The sequence below is a fragment of the Pectinophora gossypiella genome, chromosome 16 (genome assembly GCF_024362695.1).
Source record: "Pectinophora gossypiella chromosome 16, ilPecGoss1.1, whole genome shotgun sequence".
In the NCBI taxonomy this organism is placed as follows: Eukaryota; Metazoa; Arthropoda; class Insecta; order Lepidoptera; family Gelechiidae; genus Pectinophora; species Pectinophora gossypiella.
This window is the reverse complement of record NC_065419.1, coordinates 2946312-2969040: the sequence shown is the minus strand read 5'-3', so window position 1 is coordinate 2969040 and position 22729 is coordinate 2946312. Positions and strand designations below refer to the sequence as shown.

The 22729-nt window shown below is 36.9% G+C and overlaps 3 protein-coding genes across 4 annotated transcripts in view; 2 read left to right on the top strand and 1 right to left on the bottom strand.

Annotated features, from left to right (window-relative positions):
- Positions 1-4007: 4007 nt before the first annotated feature.
- LOC126374007 (thioredoxin domain-containing protein 15) lies at positions 4008-5307 on the top strand. Its single transcript, XM_050020452.1, has 2 exons — positions 4008-4186; positions 4413-5307. Exons 1-2 carry the CDS (start codon positions 4135-4137, stop codon positions 5240-5242), a joined length of 882 nt encoding a protein of 293 aa, XP_049876409.1. The 5' UTR covers positions 4008-4134; the 3' UTR covers positions 5243-5307.
- LOC126373996 (glyoxylate reductase/hydroxypyruvate reductase) lies at positions 5295-7630 on the bottom strand. Of its 2 annotated transcripts, XM_050020436.1 has the most exons (4): positions 7577-7630; positions 7090-7464; positions 6502-6763; positions 5295-6092 (listed from the first exon to the last, which is right to left on the bottom strand). In XM_050020436.1, the coding sequence occupies exons 2-4, from the start codon at positions 7233-7235 to the stop codon at positions 5454-5456; spliced, it is 1047 nt and encodes a 348-aa protein (XP_049876393.1). In that variant the 5' UTR covers positions 7236-7464; positions 7577-7630; the 3' UTR covers positions 5295-5453. The 2 variants fall into 2 exon arrangements, with proteins under 2 accessions (XP_049876393.1, XP_049876392.1); XM_050020435.1 differs by lacking the exon at positions 7577-7630 and having other exon boundaries at positions 7090-7570.
- Positions 7631-8359: 729 nt separating this feature from the next.
- The window catches only part of LOC126373986 (SH2 domain-containing protein 4B-like), an 81002-nt gene continuing 66632 nt past the window's right edge, over positions 8360-22729 (top strand). Inside the window, exon 1 of the mRNA XM_050020418.1 lies at positions 8360-8582. The gene's annotated coding sequence lies outside the window, so the exon portion shown is untranslated. The remainder of the gene's footprint in view (positions 8583-22729) is intronic.

The window sequence follows — 22729 nt, the reverse complement described above, 5'->3', positions numbered from 1 at the left end:
TCAAACGTTGTACCGGGTGAGAGCCTTCAGCGCTCCCGTAGTTAATGCCGTCCGCGGCAAATCTACAATTAGGCACAAATAATAACTTCCTTCTACAGTCTACTCTAAAGTGGACGTATAATTTCAACCATTCTTTAAACGTTTTCAGTCATCAGCTCATTTTTCTTAAGTGCACTTGAAAAACTTTCAAGAACACCGAAACAGATACAGGTTGGGCTTTACTCTTATCGACATATTCACCGGGACACTACAAAAGTCTCGAACATTCGAGACATTTCCCCCGGTCCCGTATATTGGACAGCTTGGCATCGCCCATCACTGTCGTCGAGGCCAGTTGCATCAGATCACCCCAGAGCCGAGCACCCAGCGACTCGATTAATAGATAACTAATTAGATGGAAGGTTGTCAGCCCTCTATTAATTGACTATAGGTATCTAGTTGGGTAATTTGTCTGGGCTGGCGGAGAGAAATGATGATTTATGATGACTGGGATCAACATCGGTAGTCACCAATAATACATTTCCCTCATTATATTACGCAGTAATGGCCATCCGATCCGGATTCAGCAGGGTACAGCACAATATTTACCCAGTAGCATAAAATAAAGGATACTACTTACAACATTGGGAAACTACTGCCCTATTTTTCCCTAAAAAGTAGCATGGAGAGTTAGGAGAATGCTACACCGACAAGAGCGTGGCTCTTAAATTTGTGATGAAATACAACATTAAAAAAGGGTCATCGTTTATACCCAAAAACAAAGATAAAAGATGCATTATATCTGTTATCCATGAAATTAGAAGGTTAAACGAAGGAAAATCTTTACAGCGCCTTCTATTTCATTTTTGGGAAACGTAGCCTGGAGAGTGTCTCATTCGTACGAGCAATAATTATGTATACACTTTGGTACCATATCACACTAAGTTTTTTGACCGATTGAACTTTAAGTCTCACTAAATGTCAAATAATATGTTAGTGCGACAGACATTATATTGCTCATGACTGTACATGCATTGGATAAGTTCCTAGTGTATAATAATAATAAATTTTAATAATAATGCAATCATCACCGGCTGAAATAATAATTTCTATCCCATAAGTCGTTGCGATGGTTTACATGACAGGTGGTATTAATCGTCAAATTGTTATGATCACTGCAAAAGAATGATTATAGCGACGAACTAAAATAATTTCAGATGTAACTACTCACGCTGATAATCCCATCAGGGTCGACAGAGCTATGAGTCATCTGAATAATAACTTGGGAGTGGTAAACAAAGTCCCCGTAATCCAATCGGGGTCGCCAGAATCGCCGGAGGAATAACTTGATACCTATACAGGGTGTTAGTGACATCGTAACGAATACTGAGGGGGATGATTCAGACCATGATTCTGAGTTGATGTCAGGTGGAATTTTCCGTCGCAAAATTCATGTTTTTGTTTTTTTAATTAGGTATTTTTCCGTTCCATACTTTTGCGACGGAAAATTCCATTTGATATCAACTCAGAATCATAGTCTGAATCATCACTCAAAGTTTTCGTTACGATGTCACTAACACCTTGTATTAGTAACAGAGTCTTAAGATGAATAGATAGATAGAGGTAAGTACCTACGTTATGATGATCAGTGATCGAAATGTAGAGCGGTATTTTGTTAACAACATATCCCAATGCCAGCAATGTCCTAACCAAATTAGGGATCACAAAGTGCTTTTTGTGATATGTCCCCGATTCGAACCCGGGAACTTCGGATTGTGAACCTAACGCTCAACCACTGGACCACATAGGCCGTTATGAATAAAAATAAGAATCATACAATTTTAGTGTTTTGAATCACCTGTTTGTCCGAAAAAGTAAGATGATTCCGTGCTTCGGAAGACACGCTAAGCCGTTGGTTCCTGGCTACTAGCCCAAATACCTCCAACAACCCACAGTGGAACAGCGTGGTGAAGTATGCTCCATACCCCGTACGGTTGATTGAGGGGAGGCCTGTGCCCAGCAGTGGGACGTATATAGGATGTTTATGTTACATTATGAAACCTGTAAAGTTTTTTAGTTTTGACATTAATGCTTTTAATCATTAACATTGAAAGGGTGCACTATTCTATTTAGGTTCTCGATTCATTTGGTTCGACATTTATAGAACTGACAAATTAGAGTGGTGATTTAATTTTATTTAACTAAATACTTTGGTAGGTACTTGCAATGATAAAATAAGGTCCTTAGAAAAGGTTTAGTACGATCTACTCTGAACTAGCGTGCGTGTATGAAACGATTGAGGAATGTGGAGGAAGCAAGAGAAGTAAGTACGTCAGAATCGAAGCAAATGGAATTCCATAGTCTCTGTTTACTCCGACGGGAAATAGGCGTGAGTCGTATCGCAATCGGTTGGTTAAAGAGAGGAATGTACCCAGCAGTGGGACGTATAAAGCTGTTAATGTCGTATTATGTTCGAAACTGCTTATCCCTTGGGCATTTCATAGAAATAAAATGGTTCGGCTACCTATCACGTTGAACATATAGCTCGCTAGGATATTAAATAATACAAATATTTATAATTAAACAGAATAACTGTTGAAATTGAAAGCATTAACGAAACGCAATTTTCCGCGCTTTTGTCGTACGGTTTTTGTACACATTTTTTAGTAAAAGTGAGAATGTAACTTTTATAACACTGCACAACAGCATTTCTGATGATTGGGTTCCGATACATGATATAAAGTCAATTTTTAAAGACAATTTAAAATCTGTGACTAAAATTTCTCTATCAGCTCTAGTTAAAAAAATATGGCATATGGGTCCTTTAACAATAAAACACAATATTTTAAAGATGATCCTACTTTATTTCGTAATTAATTTGAAAAAACTTTAATTTTTTTGGACTTCCTTGCTGAAGATGAAGCCAGAGAGGCGTTCTGGATGCTCCAACAATAGTCAGCCATCATATGCGCGTTTCAGTAGCCTTGATAGCGTTCCTCCATCGTACGAAGGTCCTGGTGGAATCGTTCGCCCTGTTCTTCACTTAGATCCCCAAGATTGGCAGGAAAATAGTCCAGGTGGTTGTGAAGAAAGTGTTACTTGATGCTCATGTTACATCCAAGCCTTTGAAAGTTAGTCATTAATTGTTCAATATGTTGAGAGTAGTCTGAACTTTTCTTGTTTCCTAAAAAATTTTGGATAACCCAAACAAACTCATTTCATGCGTTTTTCTCATTTTCTGTCATAATATCCGTAAAATTTGAGTCATTTATTAATGATCTTTTCTGAGACCGATCAAAATTGCCTGGTTTTATCTTCTCTGCACTCGATTTCGCCTCAAAATCCATTGGCTCCTGTGGTGAAGCATCAGCTTGAGGTTCAGGTGGCATCTTAGGGCTCAAGATACGTCTACACGCCGTCCGAATACATGGATATTCCCATTTTTTATGATTTTTTCGGTTAATGCCGATGTTCACCAAACAAAAATAGCAGTCGTCCAAGTGGTTTACGGGTTTGTCCCAGATTATAGCACTTTCGTACCTAAATCTGTTTCTTTTCTTATTTGTCCACAAACGTATAAACTCAACGCACGTTTTACATACCTTTTGCGGAATCCAAGGCTTTTTTTTTAATTCATAGGGTGTCCAAAGTAATTTTTCTAAGCCTCATTAACGAACGCTGTCACATTTAAACGGTATTCTTTAAACATAATACTCTCCGCAAATAAAGCAAAAATGATTTGGATCATTTATACACACTCGACTTGATGATGCCATTTCAAATTGTATTAAAATATTAATATTTTTTTTATTGTGTGCAAATTAAGACTGAAACTTAGCGAATTTTGAGTGAATGCTATAAATCGTAAACAAGAGCTGTTACAAAAAAAATGAGGGTATATTTAGAATCAGCGACATCAAATTAACAAACATCATGCATCAAAAGTCAATCATCAGGCAAAAATTGCAATTTTGTTGTCCAGTGAATTTATAGCGCTTTCTTTGTCTTACTAAGCTCCTATTACCGTTTAGTTCCAGAAAAGCCATGAAGTGTCAAATGTAATGAAAACATTTTGCAGATTTTTTTGTATTCTGAATTAATTTCCCGAGATTACGATAAACTTACGGGTTTGATTGATTACATTTAGCCTGTACTATGTACTTACGACTTCGAAGTAATTTGTTCTTCGTTATATTATTAACAATCAGTGAGTTTTTCGTTTCAGTTTCAGTACACATTTCTTAGCTTATATTTTATGAAAACCCGGTCTCTTTTTGCAGAAGAAAGTATACTCATTATAACTTAATATATAACGATTCGTGACAGATATAAATTTGGGCTTTACAATCTGAGTACATTATTGAAATTCCCTAATAAAAGTTAGACATGCTTATAATCATTATTAGGTGATAATAACGTTCTAATTGTTTTAGGTCTAGCGAAGGTCACGACACAATTTGATGTACAAGAGGACCCCGAGCCAGCTCCTCAGGAAGTCGATAATGACGAGCCAAATGTGGATGAGTCAGAATCTTTACTTTCTAATGTAGTTTCTGATGTTAACAAAACCCTTACCAGTTTATACAACCATGTTACCTCAGCCAATATTACAGCCGAGAACGCTACACAGGCCGCTAACGAGACTCGGAAACTCGTTAAATGTAAAGATATTGTTTATGAAGACATAGAGATAGAACCTTCAGTGGAAATCATCAATGGAAGTAGGCTAAATAAGATGCTACAAATCAAACCAGACATTACTAGCCGCGACATGGAGGCTGATTGTGTGCTTGTCTTATTTTATGCTAGAGCATGTCCATTTAGTGCTCATGCTGCACCACACTTCAATGCCCTTGCAAGATCCTATCCTAATGTAAAAATGGTAGCACTAGATGCTTTAAAATACCACGGAATCAATGCACTATATGGTATAGTTGGTGTGCCAACATTAAAAATGTTCCACAATGGCAGGCCGGTTGGTAAATTCAACGGAACGGAATATAACATTCATTCATTCAGCAAATTCGTCCATGCAATTACTGGACAGAATCCTCAAGGATTATTGGTGACGTCTAAAGACTTCCAAGGACCCGTTTCCAGTGTTGTTGAGAAGGAAACTGACTATTTCTTAATCTTGTCGTGGCTTTTCATTATTGTATGTTCAGTGTATTATTTTATGCAGTCTAAATGGTGGCGGATGATCGTGGAAATGGTACAGAATAACTGGAGAGAGTCTGAGGCTCAACATGAACATAATGATTAGGTTTAAGTTTTTTTTAATTTATTTTATAGGTGAGACTGTTAAATAAAGTAACTTATAATTTTAAATGCATTTTTAATATGTCATAATATATAAATAATATAAGTATGTCTTAAGAAATTGTGCGGTTTGAATGTCACCATGGGGATTGTATTTTGGCCTTGCATTCTAGCAGGGTGATCAGAAAAAATATGCTAATACTTCATAATACATTTCATACTTTTAGTTCAGCAGGCATTTCTTTGCCATTTATTGCTGCTAGTATATTCTTAGCTGTTAGTTCACTCATAATGTTTCTAGCTTCAATCGTGGCACTGCCTATATGAGGCAGGATGACACAATTTTTCAGCTTAAACAATGGACTGTCTAAAGGCAATGGCTCTGGTGTAGTCACATCCAAGCCAGCAGCCCATATTGTGTTATTCTGCAGTGCTTCTATCAAAGCATCTTGATCTACAGTGCCTCCTCTGCTAGTATTCACGAAAACAGCGGACCGTTTCATCTTTCCAAAAGCTTCTTTGTTGAACATGGCCTTCGTTTCTGGGACTAAAGCCGCACAGCATATGACAAAATCGCTCTGAGTTAGAAGTTCATCAAAATTTACTTTGATGGCACCGGTTTCTTTAGCCTCAGGGCGTTCGCTACGGTTCACGTATAATATTTTCTTTGTACTAAAAGCCTTTACGCGTCTGGCGACTGCTTGGCCTATCCTGCCAAAGCCGACGATGCCTACAGTGGAACCTGCGAGCCCTGGGCCTGTCATCCATGTTGGGGCCCAGGATACCCAGCCTCCAGACTTGGCTTCATGCTGAGCTTCTGGTAGGCGCCGTGATGTCGTCAGTAGTAATGCAACCTGAAAATAGAAAAAAATAATTTAAAAAAACAATTTTTGGCGAAAATTGCAATTGTCTTCTTGACAATTCTAACAGTACAATTGTCAATGAGACACAAATCACTTTAGAAAAAAATACAGCTACGTCAGTTAGGGAAGTCAGCCACGATTTTATGGAATGTAGTATTTTGCAGTGCAGTAAATAAGGAATCATAAACTGCTCTTAAAACAGCTCAGCACCCCCTGCTATTCATCCCAACATCATATAGGCTTTATGTTATGTTTTAAAAACGATAGAAAAGTTAACAAAACAATAGATAATTATGACCTTCACAACTTTTCTTAATTGAATGTAACCTTCATACAATCATTTTATTACCTAAATATATAAGAATTTCCTGTATTCTATATAAAAACTAGTAACACTTACAGTAAGTTCAGCGGTGGCATCGGTTAAGACATCCGGAGTATAACCAATCCTTATTCCTCTCTTCGTACACTCTGATACATCAATGTGATCGTAACCAACTGAAATAGTCGAAACAACTTTGAGATTAGGTCCTGCCGCATCTAATATTTCTTTGTCTATCTTGTCGGTGAGTGAACAGAAGATGCCGTTGACACCAGCAACTGATTTCAGGAACTCCGCTCTGGGCACGGGAGATGCGTCACTCCACAGTTTAACATCACATCTGAAAAGCGAACAATAAGTTTTTATTGTCTTCTTTCTTGTTAAGTAATGAATAGATCTAAACTATGAATAAATTACTAAAATATATAAACGCCTATTTAAGTACTACAGTAGGTATCTCTACAAAACTATAAAATAAAAATGTGAAAATAATGAAAAATATGTTTAAACTCAGCGTACTAACATTTGTGGCCTGAAATAAGAAAAATAGTATCATTAATAAAAATATGTGATGCTTTGGATTTGGTCAATAGAAGAGAGAAGATTTTTTAGAAGGCAAAAGAACATTCAGAAAATAATATAAGTAGGCTAAATAATATAACTTACTCTTTTTTCAGCAGTTTGATGCCACATTCGGGCATGTCAGACCGTGACACGAACACCTGGGGCCTGCTTGCACTGCTCATAGTCCTCGAGATCACGTCTAAACCACGACAGCGGCACAATCCACTCACAATCCCCTTATAAATCATCAATTCAATAGATTTTTTTCCAGCAAACACTTTTACGTGCTTACGATTAGTTTCCGTGGTCTTTGTAGCTATAACCTGCGACAAGGTCACTCAGTTCTCTGGCAAGTATTTAGGAGGGGACGCTTGAGGCTTCGTGTCAGTATCACTCTTAAAAAACGAAGGTTTGGCCACAAAGATGGTGAAGTGCAAAGTGGCCACAGTAGCAAGAATAACCTTGCCCTTGGTCGATCTGAAGAAAGATGAAAGACTCATAATATCACTGGTTGATTTTACAGTTATGTAATTAATTGAATATGGTATAATTTTATCGAAATCATGCAAATTACTGGAACATTTCTAACCTTACTAGAATGACCTTGAAACGTCACGCTGACGGCAATCAGCTGACCATTTTGACTTTTACTATTTCGTTCAGAAATTCCTTAAGAGATTATTAGAAAATAAATATTGGCCCCGATTCCTGCAGACACCGCCTAATTTTATTTTAAGTTATATCCGTCATTTTCATATCCGTCGAAAAGGAAAGGGACGGATGATTCACAGCTCTTAATTTTAGGAAGAATGAGTAAATGAATGTGTCGGGTTATTGACTGATGTAAAATTTTTAGACGGTTGGTTTAGATTTGTGCTTAAAATTGACGTGTGTTCCATAAATTTTATGCTTGTCAATTACCCGTCCCTTTCCTTTTCGGCGGATAAGAAAATGACAGATATAACTTAAAATAAAATTAGATGGTATTTACAGGAATTAGCACCATTAAAGTACTTAAATTATTATTTACAGTAACATAACAGTATATAAATGATAAAATAAATAATTGGTTTGAAATAGGTAAAACTACTAAAGCTTATTTAAAGTTTGACGAAATATAGCGCGGGAAATAGGAAATTGTTAATAACAGTAACAAAGTTGTTGAATAAAGTTTTTAAGGACTTTTTATAAACTGTAAAAAAGAATACGAGGCTAACACACAAATAAGTAGGTATTCATTACAAAAACTGCGCCCCGTTCGTCACAAATCAACATTAATCTCGCTTCTTTGAAAAGTGGAGCACCATCGCCACACGTTGTGGATTCAAAGAACATTACCGTGCGGCAGTCAGGCGGCAGTAAACAAACCGGCAACAGTGAAACTTTTTGTTCCAACTGCGTTCAGCCAGTCGAGTAGCCACCGTGCTCACGGGAGGACGAACGGCTACCGTTAAAAGACCTTTTTACTTTTTTGAATCGAGTGAATAACGGACATTGGAAACTTGTGAAACTGCCGTTTTTTATGCGAATTTTTGACACTGTTCGTGAATTACGTGATGCATTGCAACCGCAAGATTTGGATTTAATGTTGTAAGGTACGGATATTGCTGATGTTTTCTTTCATAAATGTAAGCAAGAAAATATATAAATAAGAAATTAGGGATAAAAGAGAGCATACGACAATATCATCACCCTTAGAATATGGAGACATAAGCAACAATGCGTAACTCACGCTGCCAGTAATCTCTATCGGTGCGGGCAGAGTCACAATTCATTTATATAAGTAGATGACATAAAATCCTTCCTTCTTGGGTTTACAATCTGGAGGTCCCGGGTTCGAATCTCACGGTGCAGAGAAAAATTACTTCGTGATTCCTGGTTTGGTTAAGACATTACAGGCTGATCAGTCCGATCGTCCGAAAGTAAGATGATCTGTGCTTTGGAAAGTATGTTAAGCCGTTGGTCCCGCTTACTACCTACTTACTGATGTAAGTACGTAGTCGTTACATGAGCTATTAAGGGTTTTGGTGGCTGAATAATAACACTGACACCAGGGTTTCTGAAGTTAGTCATCTAACTCACAACCCACACGATAGAAAAAGAGAAGAGTATATAAGTACGTACTTATTCGTATTTTAAGATAAAATCTTTATTTATTTACTTTTTTTTTATTTTGTGACTGACAACGATTTTGTCATATCCAAAGTGACACGAGTATGAATGATTGCGAGTTGTAGGTGACCTACTGTACTATTGACGACTAATTGACTTATGCCTCTTCCCGCCCTATGAGGATATGGGCGTGAATTTATGTGTGTGTAGGTAAGTTTAGTGTGTAGAGACTAGAGAACGAATGCCATCCGAGGGTTTTGCTTTTTGACAGGCCCTGACTAGAAGGGACTACCGTCTTCTTATCTAAGGTACTTGCACCGAATATGGGCCGGCTCCTAATAATGACCATGACCAAAAACTCACACTTCTCATTTTCAAAACTGCATCAAATTTCCCTCGCTACATCCTAAACCACTCATAGCTTAAATGCAGTCGCGGTATTTTGGTTAAGCACCGCCAATTTGACAGTAGCTTTCCTTTGGGTTTGTGTCAAGCAGCTGATTGAAAGACCGTTCTAGAAAATTGACGCGCTTTCTTTTGTTTGTTTTGGTGAAAATATCTGCGTTTTGTAAATAGTTTTAAATAAAAGAAACTTACTATTTCATGTTACGACAGTTAAGCACAGATATTACTTTGGATTAGCGCATTTGTGATGAGCACGTGTACAATAAGTCACGTCAAAAAAAGAAAATAGGTAGTTATAGTCGTTACTCTCTCTTCTCTCTTCTTCCTTTTATCCCCTGTTGGGATATAGGGCTCAAATAATACAGAAACACACACAGATAAAATAATATAATCGGTTTTGTAAAAATCTGATTTTCGGATATGCGTACAGGCATGAGTACCTAATTAAAAATTACAAAAAAATCTTTATTCAATAGGTAACATGGTTACATTTTAAACCGTTATTTTTTACATTTAAGAACGTCTCATCCGCCTAAAACTAATGCAGCTTCTCACAACCTGTATAGCCCGGGAAAGAAGCTGCAAGAAAAACCTCGGCAAAGGCCCTATATTAAGTATTCCTTCTTCTATGCCTATATACGTTAATTTGTGTCTACCTAAAAAAAGAACCATAGTTACCATAGTAAAAAGGTAACTGTACCCACGACAATGCGTAATATAATAACGTTGAACTAAAAATAACCGTTCCATGTATAAAATAGCATAAGTTATATTAACCAAGTAACATCTCAAAATGTGAAAGTACCACAGATAAAAAATGCAATTTTGTTGCACGTCTGTTCTCGACAAGGCCGTAACTTATGAAACTCTAGTGTTAATTGGAAGTTAACTATGCATAAAACGTAATTATTTTGTAATGTTAAAAATATTTTAATTGATATATCAAACATCTACATGGCTATACATTGCGGACTCTAACTCGTTATTATTGGACATAAAAATGTGGAATCTTCACCAAAAAAAAAAAACAATTATTGTGTAATGCCATGTTTTCACTAAATTGGGACGATATTTCTAATTTAAAAACTATTATAACACTCAAATTTATGTACCTACCTTTTTTGCCTCAGATGGCTTGACTATACTTGGCCGGACGAATGGGGGGCTCTTTATAGCTCTCACCCGGTACAAAACTTTAAAGTACAGGTGGTCTAAAAAGGCCACATTGTTGCGATTCATCTAAGAAAGCAATTTTGCTGTGAGACACTTTGTTTGCATTGCGCACTTACTTTCATATGCGCAAATGTCAAATTGCAATATTGCTTTTTTAGATAAATTGCTTCGATGGGGCCTTTTTAACCCCTCAGGCCTGAGGGTGCCCAGTTAATTAACCCGGGTGGCTAAAAGGCCACATCAAAAAAAAAAAAACTAAAATAATTCATATAAAAATAAGTGCGCTATGCAAACAAATGTCAAATACCAATATTGCTTTTGCTTTGACGTGGCTTCTTTAACCCCCCTTGAAGTGCTTTAACATGGCCTCTTCAACCCCCCTGAAGGGCTTTTTTTTACATGGCCTCTTCAACCCCCCTGAAGTGCTTTTTCTCGCGGTCGCTTTTATAGGCGGAATCATCTGGACGACGTCAGTTTTTTTTTATTTGATATCGATTTTATTATCCAATAAACTTATTAAAATGCTTTTCAAAACAAATATTATTTAGTAATATTATAATTTACAGAAAGTTACTTAAGTATACGGTTATTTGCATTCACTCCTTAAAAGCATTGAATAATAAACGAGTAGAGACAGAATTTGAATGATATACTTATATATTTTTTGGGAAAGTAAAGAAAGGTGATATTAAAATGTTACTGTTTCGACAACCATGGTCAAAAAGGCCACATCAAAAGAATTCATTTCAAAAAGCAATTTTGCTGTGTACTGTGTCTTGTGATAAATATCGTAAAGGCCTAGTTCACTAGGACACCATGTTTGCGCCACTAGCGGGAAAGAAAGAAGAAAGAAAGGAAAAAATATGCGGCATAAGATACATTACTTCATCATCACTAATTTAAGAGCCACGCTCTTGTCAGTGTAGCATTCTTCATTCTACTTTTTTAGGGAAAAATAGGGCAGCAGTGGTTTCTCTCTTGCCTTCCGCACTCCAGTACTCTGCCTGACGCGATTGGGATGGCGCCCAGAGTAGTCTATTTCAAAGCCGTACCATCTGCCACAAATCTGCAATAAGTCACGTCAAAAACGAAAATGTCGATTTTGTCATGGGCTTACGGTAATTTACGGACGCAAAACTTAGTATTGATCAAATCCGGTAAAAAATAGCTCTAATAACCGAAGTTCACGGGCGAAATGCTGGTAATACTTGGTAATTAAATGAAAGTAGCGACTACTGGCCATACGGAACAGATTTGCATGGCATTGGCAATGAATGTTGCTTGTAAATTATTGTTTTACTGCCTCACTCTTCAAGCGGTCAAGAAAGTGACGAGTAGTCGATGTGTGAATGTGTGCAAACCGTGCCTTGTTCCCCGCTAAGGCGCATTCTTATTGGCACTTAAGTCAAACTCTATGGTGGACTGAAAGTCTGGTAGCGACATAAAACATTTTTTTAAATTTTAAAGCAAACGACATATACACAGGACATAAACATACGAATAAAAACAAGCACAATAGACGGCCTTATTGCTAAACAGCAATTTCTGGCAGGCAACCTTAAGATGAAAGAATTTTATGCATTGGAGCATGGGATGTGCAAAAAACAATAATGATACCAACATAACTAAAAAATACTGTATATAAGTATATATTATATACAACATACATACACATATATATTTACACACATACATAAACATACATACGAATAGCCTACTTATACAATACAATACAGTCATGTAAGGAGAGTAAGAAAATCACTTGAAAGTTATGCCAGCAGGAAAAGCTTTTCAAGAAAATTCCACTTGATGTCAACTCAGAATCATGGTCTGAATTAGTTTTCGTTACGTCGTCACTGACACGCACTGTTCACCCCCTTTGGGGATACAGGCGTGATGCTAAGTGTTGTGTTGTATGTAATACACATCCATGGCCGTTGTCTCCTCTTAATGTGACATACCAGATCAATGCTTCGTCGGTATTCGTAGTGATCGGGGAGCAGGGAAGCTGAGACTAATAATTCAGTGTTAATCCGCGCTAACGAACTTTCTGCATTTGATATAGACGCGAAATATTCACTTTCAGAACTCCACGCGCTGGAATTCAGCTCGCTGTAACTAACAGGGTTGTCACTTGTTGGATAAAAATAGGTAATAATATCTATTACTTTCCTACGGAGATGTGTATTTCTGAAAGCGTGTGTGGGGCCGAAACTAACACCTAAAGGCTAAGGATTCTGTAGAAAAACTAAATGAATATCTAGTAAAATTTAACAAACTTAAATGAAAATGCATTTTGGTGTAAAAAGTTACTTACTTATTTCTTATTTACTATCTCGTTCATACATAACATAACTAGCTTATATACGTCCCACTGCTGGGTAAAGGCCAATCAAGCGGAGGGGGTATGTAGCATACTCCACCACGCTGCTCCACTGCGGGTTGGTGGAGGTGTTTTTACGGCTTACAGCCGGGACCAACGGCATAAAGCACGGAATCATGTTACTTTTTCAGACAATCAGATGATTCAAGCCTGCAAAGTCCTTACCAAACAACGGAGAGTCCCACAAAGTGATTTAAACATTGTCCACTAGACCACGGAGGCTGTCTCGTTCATTAATCATATTTAAAATAAGGTATAAAATTGGATGTATTTATTTACATATGAAAAGGTATTAACTAAGGACTAAGGTATTACAAGTACAATCGTGGATGGTTGACAACCCTAACGACCTGACTTTCATCTTGTTAGTGTCTAAAGTTGCTGAAATATTAAAGTAACGCACAAAAATCATTCCGGCGACGCTCGGAAGGCGAGTAACGACTGAAAAAACATCGCGTAGACTTTCTACAAAGCAATTAGAAGATTCAAACACGAAAGTGCAGTCAAGATATTTTACCGCGACAGAAACGCGGGAAATGTGTTAAGCAAGATTAATGTCCGAACGAGAAACGAAACGATTAAAAAAAGAAAACAAATATTTTCACACGAAAAATGGCGGGATAAAAAGGTGTTTTAAAGTACAACTATGTTACTAAGTATTTTTTTTTATTCATTGTTTTAAGTTTACGCGGTTATTATCATAATTAAAAGACATAATAACGGGTTCTTACCGCGTAAGAACCCGTTAATATCGGGAGTCTCATATCCCCATTTAAACGCGGTAAGAACCCGTTATTATGTGTTTTTTTTTATTATCAAGTAACTTATTTCCTACTAAGTATATTTTCCAAATATTTTCACACGAAAAATGGCGGGATGAAAAGGTGTTTAAAAGTACAACTTTGTTATTAAGTGATTTTTTTAAATCATCAAGTAATTTATTACCTACTAAGTATATTTTCCAAAATCAAATCGTTACTCAGGGTCATTAAGGTGTGATGTTCTGCCAATAAATCGCTCTGAGACCTTTTAAACCAAACAATAGGTATTGTGCAAGGGTCACGCACACTTGCATATTCATACGTAAACAAAAATAAATCATGCAATACAAGACTGATCGCATTGTCGGTTCTACAAAGGAATTCCGCGCGAACCAACCACTAACTGGTTCTTAGCAAAAATGTGGGTGTGTTAGCTAAAGCGTTGGAGTGGCCTAGTCACCAAGTTATACTTGTTCCTACCGTGGCCTTTACATTTTACGGTTCGGTTGTAAAATCCAATGTTTATTAATGGATTTTTGATCGTTTTAACTTTGTAAAACGATTCAGTTTTAAACATCGGTAAATATAAAACTGTTGGTTGCCACAAGGAGTACATTTAGGATCCATAAGTATATTTGTATTTTTTATAACCTTAAATTAATAAATGTAATAAGTAAACTTATTAATGTTGTCTTTGTGTAACGTCGCATGTTGTAACTTAGTTAATAACTACTGAGAAATATCTTATTTCGGGATTGAATAGAAATTGGGCCAGTCAAAGACCTGTTTGAAATTGTATCAACGTGTGTCAATAGTTTATAGATTTGAGGGTGATATTATACTTTTTATCACAAGTATCTGTGGAATAGATCTTGCCACTTTATGGTCTTTTCGTAGGTCTTTATGTTGTTTAGAGGGTAGCTGTAAATCCTATATAACAAAACATAAACAAGGACCTACCTATATATGTAGCTCTATGGGTAGTATTAATAATCTAATCTCAGCTGAGACTGTCCTCAAGATCATGCTCAAGTCCCTGTTTTTATATAATAACTGTCACATTGACATGATCTTGAGAGCAGTCTCGAAGCTGAGATTAGTTTATAAATACCTATGTCCCATTGCTGGGCACAGGCGTCCTCTCTCAAACAGCCGGAGGTATACTCCATGCTGCTTTACTGCGGATCGGTGGAGGTGCTACTTTTACATGATAGATGATTGATATATTTTGTCAGTTACAACCTGATTTGCATAGTCATCGGATCTGTAAGACCGGTAAAATACCGGTCATACAAGTCGTTTACTATGAAAGTGGTTCCTTGCATAATTCGACAGTGGATGTTAACGATGAGTTTTATGTAATAATGTCAATAACTTTTTTCTTTACACGTGATAAGATGTTTACTTTTGAAGTCTGTTAGGTGACTCGCGTGTTTTTTAGTGTTTACAGTTTAGAAAATGTTGGTCTAATCGTATCTTGAGTCATCTATTTATTGATGAATAAAGTTTTATTTGCAATTTTTTCGGATCAATAGTTTTTAAGTCTTCAACTTTATTACCTCGCTAACCGCGGATGCCAGAAAAAAAAATACGTACTTACTTTATTTTTTTTTTGGTACTTACCTCTAAACTCTAAACGAGCAATTCTTATATATTAAATACTGTTGAATAACAAACACAAACCGAGGAACTCCCATAGACAAACCGAGGAATTGGTTTTGTGGGGTTTTTATTGTACCCATATTCTCTGTATTTCTTATGAAAAATAAACATTTTACAATTAATTAATTAATACGGTTTGGATAAACAAAAAATGTACTTATTTAGATAAGGGTTTAATTTAGAACTTTTCAAGTTTATCTGTACAATTTTTTTTAAAAAACGAAATTTTAATACTTATGTGAAATATAATTATATTTCTAAACCGACCTAAGTAGCTAAGAAAGACATTGTCAGATTGAGGTACCTAGGTGTTCACGGTTTGACGTCAGTTAAAGGTGTTCGCAAAACCCTTTGATTTAATGGGCCATTGTATGCAATAGAGTGTGACGCTTCTAGAAATTAGCATGCTATCCTGTTGCTTGAAAAGGTTGTTGACGTGGACATTTTTATGTTTATCATTCATTTAAAGACTCCAAATCAAAGTAAGTACGCACAATACTTACCTTGACTTACTTTACTTACTACTGTTAGATAGAAAAGAATCAATGGACCTAGTATCGACTCATATATCACTATGCAGATGAACGTCACAACACTAGCTTAAGTTTTGACAGATCTATCTAATTCTTACCGCTTTTTGGCGGGAAACGGGAACGGGACAGTTGCTTTCTTCATTGAATAATCTAAATAATTAATACGAAGTGGTGTTTTGTGGTTAATGATCGCATTAAGTTAGTCAGAAAATATTCGCGAGTGTTATTACATCGGAGTATTCAATAAACAAAGTGTACTTATCTGCCTATTTTCGCTTCGTGTCAACAAGCCGCTTCATAACTCGAAAGTTTATGCGGACTTTTGGGGTTCGGAGTAGGAGTCTGCTCCGAGGGTGGGGGCTTAGGTTTCATCATCATCACCTTTCATCATTTCATTAATCATCAAGAAAAAAAATACGTAAGACATGGCTGTATGGGCATAGTTCCCTTTTACCTTACTCTTCGGGGAAAACCAAAACAAAAAAAAAAACTAATTCTTACCGCGCATTGAGACGGTTACTGAAGACTAGGCATGGTCTTATGATCTTAGCCTGACCCACAAATGGGCAAAAGAAAAAAAAAAGCATTGAGACGATTGTAAAATGTTATATTATTGAAATATAATCAATAGTTATACTGAACTGGTCGTTCCGTTTATTACTAGCTAGGTACCTCTACTTACCTAGAGGTAAGTAGAGTAGAGACTAGAGTCTCTACTTACCAAATTGGACGAATAAGAGCTATGAGCTCACCCAAATTATTTGGCCAAGTAGGTAGTAAACAGTCCAAGCAGATGTACGAAAAGTCAAGTGAACAAGAAAATGAGGTTGTCAAAACAGGGCCTTCGTATTAGGTTATGTTATCGTCGCAGGAAATCCAATTGAATGCAAATAAACCGTGTTATTATTTGGAAAATCATGAACTCCAAAAGAAAATTCGATTTCCGTTTCCCGCCATTTTTACGTACAATGACAATACTAAAAATAGCCATGTAAACAGCCACCTCTATTGTCCTTTAACTATTGCAAAATAATGCAGCAGCGTATAACCTAAATTCGGACCGTCCGAGTTAGAATCGCTTTCAAATCCCATAGAGATAGTTCCCACGTGCCAATTACCCGTTCCGATTCGCTCCAGCGCGCTGATCGGGGGTAACGGGGCTTAGTACCACTATCTTTTTACTGTTTACTAGTAACTTGCCAGTGACACTAGCGTGATCAGAATTTTCCTTAACTATTAATAATAGGACGTAGAATAAAATATTATAGACATACTTTACAATAATATTTATGTCCGCATATTATATTCCTATTATGCCGTCAAGATAATAATATTATATTATTTAATTATGTATCTTTATACAAAATCTATAATCGTTATGTGCCTACTAGCAATAAAGACTAGGTTCTCAGAGAAGACATGTCGTACTTAAAATCAGAAATAATACTTCGTATACTTACATGTTTTTTTATATTATATTCTTCCAAGTTATCAGGGAGCGCCGATGAGTTATTAATTTATCTTAAGAGCAGTTTTCACTAACACAGTTGACTCAACCATTATAGACGGCAATACGGCTCACCACCTATCACGTTGGTCTAACAGAAAGCTCGGTGAGGCGTGGGTACTTAGTTCATCTTGCGATGGATGTACCTTTGACTACCCCAAAGGATATAGTCGTGAACCTATGTATGTGTTCCAAGTTATTCGTAATAAAGCGACAATAAGCATGGCTAATCGTACGTAATTTCATCTTTCGCACAATCTGACCAAAATGTTGAAATAATTGACAATACATAAAAGGTAACACAATACGTTTTTCAGTTGATACGTTGTAAAATGAACCTTATTTTGAAGTTAATACAGAAGTTGGTGTTATCAAAATTTGTCTGTGTGTTGGTTTGCGTCGATGCATGCTTCCTTTAGCAGAATGTCTGTGCCAAGGATTGTATGCGCATGCGATTAGTACTTCCTGCACATTGTTCATTATTGAAAAGTATTAGATTATGTGTTAAAAAAGTGACTGAGGTCATGTGGTACACTGGCTTGCTTCTCAAACGGGGAGCGCCGGTTTGAGCCCCGGTACCGGATTAACCCTTTCACGGATAGAGACCATGGGTCATTGATGGTTCATAAAAGGTAGTATGACACATTGGAATCGGAACGTCTGTAGACGGTCTGTCCTTGAAAGAGTTAATTAATTTATCTTAAGTGATCTTCTTAATATTTAAATTTGAACATGTTTGAAATGTAAGTGTTAAAATTAAAAAGGGTACTAGCTCGGCTGATGTCGTATTAACCCACGTACATATAGGCAATACGACGCCATTTTTCAGCCAGACCCTAAGTTCAGTTTTCATTAACACAATTGACTCGACCATTATAGACTGCGATACGGTTCACCACCGATCACGTTGGTCTAACAGAAAGCTGTGTGACGTGTGGGTACTTAGATCATCTTGCGGTGGATGTCTGACTACCTCAAAAGCGACTTCATCTCTATCTTGGTGGCCTAGGTCACACCCCGTATGTCAGACTAAATTGACACCTAGAGGGGTGAGGTCGGGCTCGATACAAAATGGTGCGGGGAGTATTTACTAGCGACCCGCCCCGGCTTCGCTCGGGTACAATGCTGAGGAAAAAATGAAATTATTTACGACATCACATGAAAAACCTCAAAAATAACAGTATTTCTCCACTATTTAATGGATGTTATTATACATATAAACCTTCCTCTTGAATCACTCTATCTATTTAAAAAAACCGCATCAGAATCCTTTGCGTAGTTTTAAGGATTTAAGCGTACATAGGGATATAGGGACAGAAAAAGCGACTTCGTTTTATACTATGTAGTGATTCTATGTCTAGGTTGGGCGGAAGGCAAGAGGGAATCCACTGCCCTATTTTTCTCTGAAAAAAAAGTAGCATGGAGCTACACCGACAAGAGCGTGGCTCTTAAAGTAATGACGATGATGCCTAGGCTGTGATGTCTGTAGAGTACTGAATTGATGATGTTAGTACTCCACCTCACAACCCACACGATAGAAGAAGATATTTGTAAAAACGTCGGCAGCAGTGTTGACTTGCGCCAGTACATAAACTCACGCCTATTTCCCACCAGGGTAAGCAGAGACTATGGAATTCCATTTGCTTCGATCCTGACAAGTATGTCAGTATCTTGCATCCTCCACATTCATCAATCGTTTCATACACGCATGCCGGTTCAGAGTAGGTCTAATTGAACCATTTCTAAAGACATCTCCAATTTGGTCAATGTACGTCCTTCTAGGTCTTCCTCTGCCAGCCCTGCCAACCTTCGTTTTATATACTGCTTTCGTAATCCTATTATCTGTCATTAAGAAATAAGACATATCAAAAATAAAGGGGGTTTTACCTACTTATGGTTGAGAGTTTACATAATGCATGCAATAAATAATACTTAATTATGTTTCGTATTTATATCATTTAAATTTGAAAGCAGACGGATTATACATATTATTAAAATGAGAGTGACTCATTACTCGTGAAGTCCGAAATGTACGAATCCAACGAAAAATCAGCAAACGTCTGATTTCGGTGCGAAATGATGACGTAACGTCTGCGTTGGTTTTAAATATAAATAGGGTTGCTGCATTTTGATATCTTCCTAAGACCAAGATTTCCAGACGCAATAGTTTTAAACAATGGGGTTTGCATTTGAAAAGGAGATTCGGTCTTACCGCTATAATATATATTTAGTGGTGCTAATTCCTGCAGTCGCCATCTAATTTTATCTTAATTTATAGCTGTCATTTTCTTATCCGTTGAAAAAGAAAGGGACGGGTAATCAACGGGCATAAAATTTATGGAATACACGTAAATTTTAAGTAGAAATCTAAAACAACCGTCTAAAAAATTTACATCGGCCAATAACCAGACACAATTAAGTAGACAGCACGTCAAACGGATTGCATACCAGCGAGATGCCTATATTATTCGCACGGGTTTTCATTCGTTTTATAATTAACTTGTTGACAATTATCCGTCCCTTTCCTTTTCGGCGGATAAGAAAATAATGAGAATAACTTAAAATAAAATTAGGAGGTGTCTGCAGGAATCGGAGGAATCACAGGTAATCACAGGTTATCATATTTATCGGAGTAATAATGTATGAATAGCTTGTTAATAGCTTGTTTCATACACTGATGATGTGGCTAAAAAGGCGACGGTGATATTGAAGAGATTCATCTGACAAGCAATATTGCAATTTGACATTAGCGCATATATAAAATTAAGCGCGCAATGTGAACAAATGTCAAAAAGCCATGTTTTTTTAGATGAATTGCTTCAATGTGGCCTTTTTACCACGATAGTAAAAAGGTATAATTTTGCTTTATATTATAGGACAGCTGTCAGAATAGGTACTACTTTTTTAACTTATTTTTTTGGTCAGTAATTATGCCTCTTTCGCACTAGGTGATTCTTTATATTTCTGTCCTGTTGTCATAAGAATGCCAGAGCGTGTAGAGTGAAATAAATAACAATTTCCCCGCGTGCCAACCCTGCAGTGTGCGCTCGCGCAGTGAAGCATGCGCCGCTCTAATTGGACGAGCCACCATTATGTGCAGTTATTATATTATTTTTTAATTTTTATCGCCACTTCCGTTCGCTCTACATTTTGACACTTGCAAAATTTTACGAGGGTATAGATTCAATAAACTTACTTAAGTAGGTGCTTACCTTTTTAAACTTTGTAGAGCGTTTAATAGGGTATTTTTATTACGTATAAGTACTAATAAAAAAGGAGAGACTCGGTGGCGCAGCGGTAAACGCGCTCGGTCTGCGATTGTTGAAGTTAAGCAACTTTCGCAAAGGCCGGTCATAGGATGGGTGACCACAAAAAAAGTTTTCATCTCGAGCTCCTCCGTGCTTCAGAAGGCACGTTAAGCCGTTAGTCCCGGCTGCATTAGCAGTCGTTAATAACCATCAATCCGCACTGGGCCCGCATGATGGTTTAAGGCCCGATCTCCCTATCCATCCATAGGGAAGGCCCGTGCCCCAGCAGTGGGGACGTTAATGGGCCGATGATGATGACTAATAAAATTAAAAGCGTCCAAACTAAGAACTTTAAAGAAAATATAATTATTGTTGTTTACATGTTGACGATCGGTTCGTACTAGACCATTGGCCCCGATGCCTGCAGACATATCCTAATTTTATTTTAAGTTACCTATAGCTGTCATTTTCTTATCCGCCGAAAAGGAAAAGGAGAGTCGCCGAAAATGAAAAAAGCGGATGATTGACAACTGTTAATTTTAAAATGAATGAATAACCCGGACTAAAATAATTTGCATCGCGCAGATATGCAACTCGTTTGACGTGTGCTGTCAACTTAATCCTGTCGGGTTATTGACCAATACGCAATTTAAAAAAAGAGTTTTTTTTTTAAATTTCTGCCTGCAATTGGCGTGTATTCTATAAATTTTATGCCTGTCGATTACCTGTCCCTTTCCTTTTACACGAATCGGTGCGGGGCGGAGTGTGTCCGTTCTATATACATATAAAGTAGAGTTGTTTGGTCTATGTCATTATTTTTGTCGTTAATTCGTTGGTCTAACAAAAAGCTTGGTGAGGCAGTGCACGGTAAAACGTTGTATGCACTATATTAAATATAAAAATGTATTTTTCAATTGTATAGTACAAATATAAATAAAATAAAAAAGGTGTGGGTTAGTTCATCTTGTTTGCGATGGATGTATTCAACCTTCTTTATTTGCGTACTGTGATGGTGTACCAGTTGGTAAGTTACAAAATATCAGTAATACCGCTAGGGCTATAAGATAATGCTAGCATTATCCCGTTTTCCACAGGGTCCGCTTACCTAACCTGAAGATTTGACAGGTCCGGTTTTTTACAGAAGCGACCGCCTGTCTGACCTTCCAACCCGCGAAGGGAAAACCAGCCTAATACAGGTTAGGTCACATAGCTCCGAAAATGCAAATTGTAACATCAGTATTATTAAGATATTCACTAGTGCTGTAGTAACATTTATTGATTAGAACTTCTTTTATATTTTTAATAAAGATTTTGTCACTTTTTAAACCTCTGACTGCCCTAATTAGCGTGTAGTCGTGAGCTGAATGTTATTATTTTTGTTGCCAATCATGTAGGGAACTAAAACTAACATACAATATCTCAATTAGTTTTACACAAAAAGTTTTTGAATCATTCCACTGACACAAATTATGCGATTTTAAGCTCTATTTTAATACAATATTGTATACTTACTTGATATATTTGACATGTTTTCATCCATAGGCAAAATGTATCTTTTGCCGGAAGGTTATAAAGTTCAGTTTTGTTATAGTATTCTTCTGTATTTACGCCGTAACGGAAGGGGCGCGATGGTATCTGAATACAATACAGTCGGGAAGTGGCGTGCCTACACATCGTTGCATATAAATGGTACAATTATAGAATGTTGTCAATTATCAACGCTGCTAGACCGATTTTGAGTGAACTCTGACGACTGCTTTTCCTTTTTTTAAACAGTTACACACTTTGGAAAATGCCCGAACAATGGTAGGTACCTACTTATATCAAAAATGGTTTTTACCAATGTCGCTTCTGACTTATATTTATTTTTTATTTAGTCAAACTAAACTATAATGATTTGAGATTTCATATAAGTAGTGACGTACAGTTTTTTTGTTTGACGTGACTTATTGTGGATT